General features: G+C 52.4%; 1 protein-coding gene across 1 annotated transcript; it reads left to right on the top strand.

The window, feature by feature from the left end:
• Positions 1-285: 285 nt before the first annotated feature.
• Positions 286-8184, top strand: PKDREJ (polycystin family receptor for egg jelly). The gene is given in 2 exon segments (XM_043562922.1): positions 286-5094; positions 5097-8184. Coding segments are annotated over 2 exon segments (6822 nt in total). The 5' UTR covers positions 286-983; the 3' UTR covers positions 7808-8184.
• Positions 8185-10565: the final 2381 nt, after the last annotated feature.

The following is a 10565-nucleotide window of genomic DNA, read 5'->3' as shown; positions in this document are numbered from 1 at the left end:
AACACAGACATTTCACAATGATAAAAGGGCCAATTCATTAAGACATGACCTCAAAATGTGTATACATCTAATAGAGCCTCAAAATACATGAAGCAAAAATTGACAGAATTAAAAATAGACGATTCTCTAGTCATAATAGGAGAGATTAACATCCTCTCTCAGCAAGTGATAGAAAAGCTAGACAAAAACCCAGAGAGGACATGGAAGATCCAAGTGTCAGTACCAACCATCTTGATCTGGTTGACATTTATAGGACAACCCACCCAACAAAGGTGGGATAAGTGCATGTGGACAACACATCAAGGCAGACCACACTAGGTATGAGCTTTCAAACAAGTCTCAATAAATGTAAAGGGATCAAAATCACATAGAATGTGTTCTCTGACCACAACAGGCTTAAGTTAGAAATCAAAGCCCATAAAATTTCACAGAAACTCCAGATATCTGAAAAATAAACCACACAACTTTAATTTGTAGGTCAAAACCCAAACAGGGGAAAGTAGAAAAAAATTTAATTGAATGATAACGTTAATACCACAAACAGGCAGGATGCGTTTACGAAGCGTTTGGTGGGACACTTAACAACCTTAAATGCTTCTATTAGGAAAGAGGAAAGATCTACAATCAGTGACTTCGGGTTTCAAGTTAAGAATGAAGAGCAAAAAAGAGAAACCCTGGGCTTTCGGGGAGCTCACAGACCCCGTCTTGAAACTGGATATTCCAGGGGAGTGGGATTCCCGCTAAGGGGCCTTTCAGGCTATTGGGAACCTCGGCAGAGTTAATTCCATCACCGCTCCCCGATCGAGGCCTACACAGGCGTGGGAGGGGGAGGGGGGGATCCCGGAAGCCCAGGCCCCACTCGACGCTCCAGGTCGTGACCCCGTCGCCCCTGTGATCCCGCGGCCCGCGCCCCACCCGCAGCCGTTGGCTGGGCCCCCGGCGGCCTGCGGCGGCGGCTCCCAGGTTCCCGCGGAGGCGGCGCCATGCGGCCCGGGCCCGCGCTTCTCCTCCTGGGCCTGGGCCTGGTCTTGGGCCTGGTCCTGGGCCGCGGCCGCCTCCCGCGGCCCCCGGATCCTCGCACGGCCCGGGCCGCGGTCCTCGTTCCCGGGGCGCCCGGCCCCCGCCGCCAGGGCCCCTCCTCGGCCCGCCGGCCCCCGCCCGCCGCGCAGGGAGACGCGGCCGCGCTGCGCACCTTCGGAGGCGTCCCGGGCCTCGGAGAGCCGGGCGGCGGCGTCCGCCTCCGCCTGCGGCCCCGCGCGACCCCGGGCGGCGGCGTGGTCCTGAGCGGCGGCGGCGGCCTCTGCCTGCCCCGCGGCCCCGCGCGCCCTCTCTGCCTGCGGGTGCGCGTCCTGCTGCGCGCCCCTGGGGCCGCCGCGCCCACGCTCGTGAACCTGCAGCTGTGGGCGCGCCGCGGCCGCCTGTCCCTGCTGTGGCGCACCCCGCTGCACGGCGCGCTCGGGCGCCCGGAGTGGACCTTCCGCCTCGTGCCCGTCCCACCCGCCAGCGTGCGGCGCCCCCGCCAGGTCTCCTCTGCTCTGCCCGCCGGCGACCCTCGCCTCTACGCGGGCTTCGTGGCCCAAGCCAAGTGCCCCACGGATGGGCCCACGCCTGTTGTTTTAGAAGCCGTCAACTCGGACGGCCCCCAAGCCATCGAGTCTTCGGTGTCCTGCCAGTTATCCGCACAGTTGCCCTGTGTTGTCAGCCTGGTAAGGATCAATAGGGACCAAGATCCGGTGGTGTTGAACAGGAGAATGCACACTACCTTGAATGCAACCTTTAAGTACGACTGCCTGGAAGCCACCTTATTTAATCCGAGTTGGCAAGTCTTTTCCGTGCCCTCCGTATCCGACGTGCCGGACTGGAATCAGCCTTTGGACGTACCACAACTCAGCCTAGGGAGGACTCCAGCATATATGGAAATCCCCCCCAATTCTTTATCTTGGGGGGTGTACGTGTTTAACTTCACTCTCACCATCTACACAAGGAAGTCAAATACGCCTCGGGCAACAGGCTCCGATATCGTCTACATCACCGTTCTTCGAAGCCCCCTACAGGCGGTGGTTATTCCTGCCAGGCCCAACATAACAATGAATTTCACCGATTCGCTGGTTCTGGATGGAAGCAGGTCATCGGACCCAGATTCAGGCAACTCTTCACAGGGACTCCTTTTTTCTTGGTACTGCACCAAAGATAAAAATAACTACCAAGGAGAGACAATTATAGTGGTAAGCAGGAAAGTCTGTCTCACTGCAAAGCAGACCGATTTGCGGTGGAAGGAGGCCTCTGGCCCCATCCTGTCATTTTTGCCAAGAACACTGAGAGGCAAAGATGTGTATTATTTCAGAATGGTGATCCGGAAGGGCAGTAGAACAGCGTATGCCGATAGGAGGGTGCATGTGCTCCCAGGACCAAGACCCGCAGCACACATTTCATGCATTGAAAATTGCAATCGTAATTTGATTATTTCAGATCGATTCTCTTTGTTTCTAAATTGCACCGGGTGTGCAGGAGACCGTGATTACTATAAGTGGTCGATTCTGTCGTCTTCAGGTAAAGAGATCATATTTGATTGGGCGAGACAAACCACAACAGGGAGGGCCAGGGCTTATCTGACCATAAAAGCTTTTGCTTTTAGGGATTTTTCCGAAGCTGAGTTTTTGGTTTCTGTATACTCAATAACTTGGAGCGGAGTGGGCTTGACCTTGAGATACTCCTTTGCTATTAACTACGCTCCTCAGCCCGGGCAGTGCAACATCAATCCAGCTAAGGGACTTTCACTTTTAACCAAGTTTGTCATCCGGTGTACTAATTTCACGGACAAGAACATCCCTCTTGCATACAAAATAGTAGTTTCTGATTTGTACGGTTTTGGGCAAATCAGTTCTGTGAAAGAGAACACCTTGGGGGCCATCCTGTATTGGGGGCATGAGTCCACATCACCCCCTTCCTTTCTCCCCGTTGGTGGATTGGCTAATCATTATGTCATGAAGATCATTGTTCAGGTGTATGACTCTCTAGGAGCCTTTACTCCGGTGACCCTGCACGCCACCGTACGGGCTCCTACGGACAAAATCTCATCAAAGAATGTGCTTGATCGATTATTCAATTTCACCATGGGACCAACTTCATCACTCTCTACTTTGCTTGACCAGCGGGAGTTTTTGCCTGCAGGCTACTTAATTTATATAGCAGCTTCTGTGGTGAATAGCATGAAAGCTGACTTAACTTTGCAAGCTGACGAAACCAGACTCCGGGAACACCTCGTCAACCAGACTTTCGTTCTTCCCAACAGCACTTTGGAGGAAATTAGCCAGGTGGTCGTGTGTATGGCTAAAGTAACCCAGACAACCTCTGGATTCACTCGAATGGCTCAGAAACTTGCCACAGTGAGGGTCTGGCAAGCCAACCATGCCCTACGACAATCTCATCAAAAACAGAAATCCTTTAGCTCTGAACAAATAGAAACCGTGAGCACTGGGATATTAACAAGTCTGTCTAATATCCTTAAACTGAGTGTTCCCTATGAAGTAGTGGATGAGCCTTTCTATGGGCTGGAGTTTCTAACAGACACAATATTGGCTGGCATGGTGCCAGGGAATGAAACCACTGCAATGACGGCCTCCAGCTTTAACATGTACCTCAAGAAAACAGAAAAGCGGGATATTAACGAGGCCTTCACCAACAAGAAGCTCGGCCGAAATTATTTTCGTCCAGTGCTCAATGCGAGCAGCGTCCCCCTTCTGCCTGAAAACGCTCCGATCTCCGCCATGTTTTGTGAGTTTGCAGATGATCCCTTTCCTTGGTTAAGTCAGCAGGAAAGCTATTCTGCAGAGGTGGTTGGGTTCAAAATGACAGGCATCCCCGCCAAAGGCAACGTGCTAGAGATCACACCTGATGTGGTCGAAGTGCACATCGTCAGAAGAAACTTGAGCTTTGCAGCTTTTAATCTCACAGTGGGACCCGACAACACGCCCCACAAAGTTAATGAGCCCTTCAAAAGGACGACGGGGGAGTTTAGCTTTGAGGTGGACAGCAGTGTAGTGAATGAGGTGCTGGTCCACATCATGACGGAAGTCACCCTGGTGTTCACGGTATTGGTATATGCTGGCAGTGAGATCACCCCCGCTGCTTTGGTGGCCACCTTCTTCGTGCCCTATGACATCCCTCCCATCGCCAACCAGAGTGACCTGTTTGACCAGGCCTGTGTGGTTAAGAAGGCCCGCGTGGTCTGCCTTCCACCGTCCCTGCTGCAAGTCATAGCTCAGCGAGGCAGCTCGTCCGAGTGCACCGTGACCATGGCTCTGCAGGCACCTCGCTTTGTCATGGCACCCAGTAACAAGCTAGTGAGAATTGCCCTTTTCAGCGTTCAGTGCTTAGACATGTACGGGATCCAGAGCGACTGGAGAGAAGACAACTGTGTTCTCGGAGAGGAGACCACCTGGGACAGAATGCACTGTATCTGCAAAAACCCAAGGAGGGCCCGGCGGCAGCTGGCCACGATCAAAAAAGCCGGCCTGCACCTGCAAACCCACTTTTTGACGGCCAATGTGATTGTGGTCCCTAATCCCGTAGATCTACGGCTGGAGGTCATCAGGAATGTCACCCAAAACCCCGTGACTCTCTTCGCTGTACTTTTCATTATGCTCGTGTACGTATTCCTAGCGTTCTGGGTCTTGCACAAAGATGCCATGGACCAGCTTCTTCGGCAATACGTGATAATCCTACCTGACAACGATCCTTACGATAAGGTGTGTTACCTGCTCACCATTTTCACAGGAATGCGCTGTGGGGCTGGGACCAGGGCCCACGTCTTCATCCAACTTAAGGGAACAGAGGGTGACAGCAACGTGCATTGTTTGAGCCACCCCTGTTTTACCACCCTCTCCCGTGGAAGCATCAACACTTTCCTCCTCACGACAGAACGTGACTTGGGGGACATCCACTCCATTCGCGTGTGGCACAACAATGAGGGTAGGGCCCCCAGTTGGTATTTAAGCAGAATCAAAGTGGAAAATCTGTTGAGCAGACACATCTGGCTGTGCCTCTGCCGGAAATGGCTTTCTGTTGACACCTCTTTGGACAGAACATTTCACGTTACCCCCCTGACCAGCCTCTAGAGAAAAAGGACTATTTCCTGATAGATTCCATTTACAAGCTGGAGAAAAATCACATGTGGTTCTCTGTTTTCTCCGGGGTCAGTGCTAGGCCGTTCAATAGGCTGCAGCGGCTGTCCTGTTGTTTAGCCATGTTACTGTCTTCCCTTTTATGCAACATTATGTTCTTTAATCTCAACAAAAAAGAAGACACGGATCCCAAAGAGACAAAGTACATCAGGTCAATGATGATAGGATTGGAAAGTGTCCTAATCACCATCCCTGTGCAACTACTGATCGCCTTTTTGTTCACCTATTCCCAGAAGGAACCTCGCGTGACTCTAGAGGAGGTGTCTCCCCAGAAGACCCCCTTGATGCGAGTCCCAAGTGAATACTGGGAGGAACATCTGAAAAAGTGGCACGCTCAGGAAACTGACGGTGCCCCTGCCAGAGCGGCTTCGAAGCTTCCCCCCAGGAAAAGCCCTAAAGCTCCCAAAGCGCCAGAGCAGCACCGGGGTAAGAAAGCAGAGGGCAAGGTCTCCCGGCCCCGAGATGTTAACATGAACGCCAGTAACCGAAACGCAGAGGACGATCAGGAAGCTGCTCCTGCGCAGCCGCCCTCCCAGACGAATCCTCTAGAACTCCAGGAGAAGCACAGGATCGTCCTGCCTGGGTGTTGCGTTTATATAGCATGGTTCTTGGTTTTCGCCACCTGCAGTATATCCGCGTTCTTCATTGTATTTTATGGGCTGACCTACGGCTATGAAAAGTCCATGGAGTGGCTCTTTGCTTCGTTTTGTGCGTTCTGTCTGTCCATTTTCCTGGTGCAGCCATCCAAAATTATCCTCCTGTCAGGCGTCAGGACGAGCAGGCCCAAGTATTGTAAAAACCTCTCGTGGGCAAGCAAGTACCACTACACTGAGATCAAGCTGTTCCACGCGAAGATGGGCCCGGAAGAAATGAAAAGGCGACACGAGCAGATCACGCAGCTGCGAAGCTCAAGGATGTACCAACCCCTCACCGAAGACGAAATCCGAATATTCCAAAGAAAGAAGAGAACCAAGAGGAGGGCGCTCCTGTTCCTCAGTTACATTCTCACCCACTTCCTGTTTCTGGCGCTCCTGCTGAGGTTCGTGGCCCTCCTGCGCCACACCGACAGCTTCTACTACAACCAGTTCATCCGCGGTCAGTTCTCTGTGGACCTCGGCACGGTGACCAAGCTGGAGGACATCTACCGGTGGCTGGACCACGTGCTGCTGCCTCTGCTCCACAACGACCCGAACCCAACTTTTCTTCCCGACAGCTCCTCCAAGATCCTTGGCCTTCCGCTCCTGAGGCAAGTGAGGGCCAAACCCGGCGAAAAACTCTGCCCGCCTGCCCAAGACTTTGGGCAGAACGGCACCGACAGAGACATCCACTGTCATCCGGAGTATGGCACGGACCCAGAAGACACCAGAAGCTACTCTAACGTTTGGGATAAAGTGGGTAAGCGGGCTGTGGACAAGAACACCAATGGGTTCACTTACAAGCCTCAAGAGAAGACGTGGGCGTATTTCTCCCATGGACTCTTACACACCTACAGGTCGGGGGGCTACGTGTTCTATTTTTTTCCAGAACAGCAGCAGTTTAATTCCAGCATGCGGCTCGGGGAGCTCCAGAGCAACAACTGGCTTGATGAGAAGACCTGGGCCGTGATTCTGGAGCTGACCACCTTTAACCCGGACGTCAGTCTATTCTGCAGCATTTCTGTCATTTTTGAGGTTTCACAGCCGGGAGTCGTAAACACGAGCACGTCCGTGCATTCCTTCTCGCTTGCTGACTTCGACAGGAGGACGTCCGCTGAGATCTACCTGTACGCGGCCGTCCTCATTTTCTTCGTAGCCTACGTTGTCGATGAGGGCTATATCATTTTGCAAGAAAGGGCCTCCTACGTGACAAGTGTGTACAATTTGCTCAACTTTGCTCTAAAATGCATATTTACCGTGCTGATTGTGCTCTTTCTCAGGAAACACTTCCTGGCCGCTGGCATAATTCAATTTTACCTGTCGAACCCCGTGGAGTTTGTCCCCTTTCATGCAGTGTCTCAGGTAGATCACATCATGAGGATCATTTTGGGTTTCCTGTTGTTTCTGACCATCTTGAAGACCCTCAGGTACTCCAGATTCTTTTATGACGTGCGCCTGGCCCAGAGGGCCATTCAGACCGCCCTCCCCGGCATCTGCCACATGGCGCTGGTGGTGTCCGTGTATTTCTTCGTATACATGGCCTTTGGCTACCTGGTGTTCGGCCAGCACGAATGGAACTACAACAGCCTGATTCACGCCACGCAGACAATATTCTCCTACTGCGTTTCGGCTTTTGAGAACACCGAGTTCTCCGGCAACCGGGTGCTGGGGGTCCTGTTCCTCTCGTCCTTCATGCTGGTGATGATCTGTATACTGATCAACTTATTTCAGGCGGTGATTTTGTCGGCCTATGAGGAAATGAAGCAGCCCGTGTACGAGGAGCCATCGGACGAAGCGGAAGCAATGACCTATCTGTGTCGCAAGCTAAGGACCGTGTGTCGGTGTGTGTTCTTCCAACGCAAGGCCAGAGACAAACCGGAGTTCTTTGAGGACATGCTGTATGGGCAGCCGGAGAAGAAGAGCCGCCGTTATCTGGGGCTCAAGACCAGAAACATTAACGGGAAGAAAATGGTTTATCTCGTTGTATGATCAGGGACAGTGTCAAGAACCACAGGCAAGAGTCCCACCCCCTCTCCGCCCCAATCTACCTTCCCAGGGCAGAGCCTTCTCCTGCTGAGACTTGGCCCCCCCCAGGGCTGGGAGCCGAGAGCCTGTGGCTCCCTCAGTTCCTCTGGGACCTCCCTCTGCAGACCAGGGCCGAGCTTCCACGCCCTGCCCCTCCCCTTCCCTCCCCACCCCTACCTCCCACACTCCAGCTGGGGCAGGGCTGGAGGGACCTTGTGGGGAGTTCCAGGATTTGTTCCCCTGCATTTGAATTCAGGGATGGGAACTGACGGTCGGAAGTCTGAAGCTCCCCACCTATTCTTTAGGGCGACTGCAAGTTAAAGATGTAAAGTTTAACAACACTTTCCGGGCCTTGAGACATGAATTTCATTTAACGACCAAAAGGTTGTGTGTGTTGGGGCGAGGGTTCACAGTGAAAGACAGCAAATGTTCTGTGTGTGTGACGACAGTAATATATCCATCCAGGACTGGGGCTCTGGGTTGTTGATGGCATGGTGGATTACTTAGGAGTATTAAAGAAAATGTGGCTTATTGTTTAAGAGAAACAGGGGTAGTAGTCTTATAGTTTCACTCAGAAGCATGTTCAGTTATGTAGGTGCTACTTTAAGCTTTATCAGAATTAAATGTGAGCTTTCTTTGAGAGTTGCAGTGATCTCTGCTTGAAGGGCATATACTCGGATGGCTCCTGCCTTCCAGGTGGAGGGCCGGCAGAGGGGGACGACCAAACCAGGGGGGTGGCGGCTGCGTCCCAGGCGCTTGCGGTTTCCCCAGGGCCCCTGCGGTCCTGAGCGGGGCGGGGATGGCCGTGGCACTCCGTGCTCCATGCGACTCGCACAGCAGTGTCCACAGGGCAGATACGGTTTTTCTAAGTCCCCTCGTGGGGAGGTCATGGGAGTGGCCGGGTCCATACCGGCCCGCTGGCCTCCACTGGCGTGCACGTTCGTAGATGGTACCCCTCTTTACCACCCGACTCCCGAACAGGTTGAGAACAAGTAAACACAGGGGCCAAATAATTACTTTTTACCTGCAGAGGCCGGTTGTGGTCCGGTCAGATCCATGCACTTGCCTGTGGAGTGCAGGATGACAGGGTTTAAGCCCCAGCCATGGGAAGCCGGGGGCAGTCCTCCCCTTAGAGCTTGGGAGACCCACACAGGCATGGGGTCAATGCGCCCAGACACTCTTCCCAAATTAGCAATCAGCTGAAGTCTGGGCCCCTCTCCAGGCTCAGGGCACACCGGTTGGCCTCCCTTCCCAGGAAGAATGTTCTGGGGGTGGCTGTACCCCATGACCTGGAGCTGTGCATTGGGAGGGAGGGAGTGCCAGCTGGAGAGGCCTCCTGGTGCAGGAAGGGGACCACCCCCTCCTGGTACCGACATGGAAGCCGTCTGAGCGAGGACCAGGCAGACAGCTGTAGGTCCAACGAAGGAGACGAGGCTCTCAACTTCTGGTTTCAATGAGAAGTCTGGTGGTCACAGGACTTTCCCACGCATATGAGGAAAGAAGAGAGTGCCAGGGGCCTTCTAATCCAATAGAGCAATGATAAGTATTATATGGTTAAGAAATGTAGAAATGCCAATGCAACATTATCAGGAAAACAAAGTAACAAGTGAGACAAAAATACAGGGTTTTTTTGAAGGAGTTGTCATCGTCATCATCGTCATCATCATTACCTTATTTTCATACACAAAAACATAAAATGTGAATGGTTCTAGACTTTTCCTCCTGTTGGGTTGTGGCTGCTTCCTCACCGGGAGGGAAAAAGTGCATCCACATGGGTTTCTCTGGGGACCCTGTGCAGTTCAAGCAACGAAACCACAACTTAGCAAGTTTAAAGCCGTTTCTAAAGATTCCTTTGTCCTCCTCATATTTCCAGGAATAGCGTAGCTATGTTCCAGAACAAGTTGGCGACAGTTCTGAATACCCTCCCAAGTCCGCACCGAACAGGAAACCAAGATGAACGTTCTTGGATTTGTTCTCAGTTTAGCCCCTTAAGAACTCTGGAATTCAACAAATCTTCTAGAGAGCTCTCCGTCTGTGGCTCTGGGTGGGAGTGGGGATACATCCGCCTCAGACTCTTGTTCATTCCAAAAACTTGCATTTTTTACAATTTTATTTTATTTTAGATAGAGTGTGCACGAGTGGCCAGAACAGAGCCCAACATGGGGCTCGAGCCCACGCGGAAATCAAGAGTTGGATGCTGGACTGACTGAGCCACCCTAGGGCTCTGAAAACTTGCATTTTTAAAAAATCTTTTTTTTTTCTTTTTCTTTTTTTTTTAATTTTTTTTCAACGTTTATTTTATTTTTGGCACAGAGAGAGACAGAGCATGAACGGGGGAGGGGCAGAGAGAGAGAGGGAGACACAGAATCGGAAACAGGCTCCAGGCTCTGAGCCATCAGCCCAGAGCCTAACGCGGGGCTCGAACTCACGGACCGCGAGATCGTGACCTGGCTGAAGTCAGACGCTTAACCGACTGCGCCACCCAGGCGCCCCCAAAAAATTTTTTTTTAAGTTTATTTATTTATTTTGAGAGACAGAGAGAGCGAGCGGGGGAGGGGCAGAGAAAGAGGGAAAGAGAGAATCCCAAACAGGTTCCCGCACCGTCAGCACAGAGCCTGACGTGGGGCTGGAACTCATGAACTGTGAGATCACGACCTGAGCCCAAATCAAGAGCTGGATGCTTAACCGACTGAGCCACTGAGACGCCCCGTAAACTTGCATT

Source organism: Prionailurus bengalensis, chromosome B4, assembly GCF_016509475.1.
Source record: "Prionailurus bengalensis isolate Pbe53 chromosome B4, Fcat_Pben_1.1_paternal_pri, whole genome shotgun sequence".
NCBI classification, from domain to species: domain Eukaryota; kingdom Metazoa; phylum Chordata; class Mammalia; order Carnivora; family Felidae; genus Prionailurus; species Prionailurus bengalensis.
This window is presented reverse-complemented; position numbering and strand designations above follow the sequence as displayed.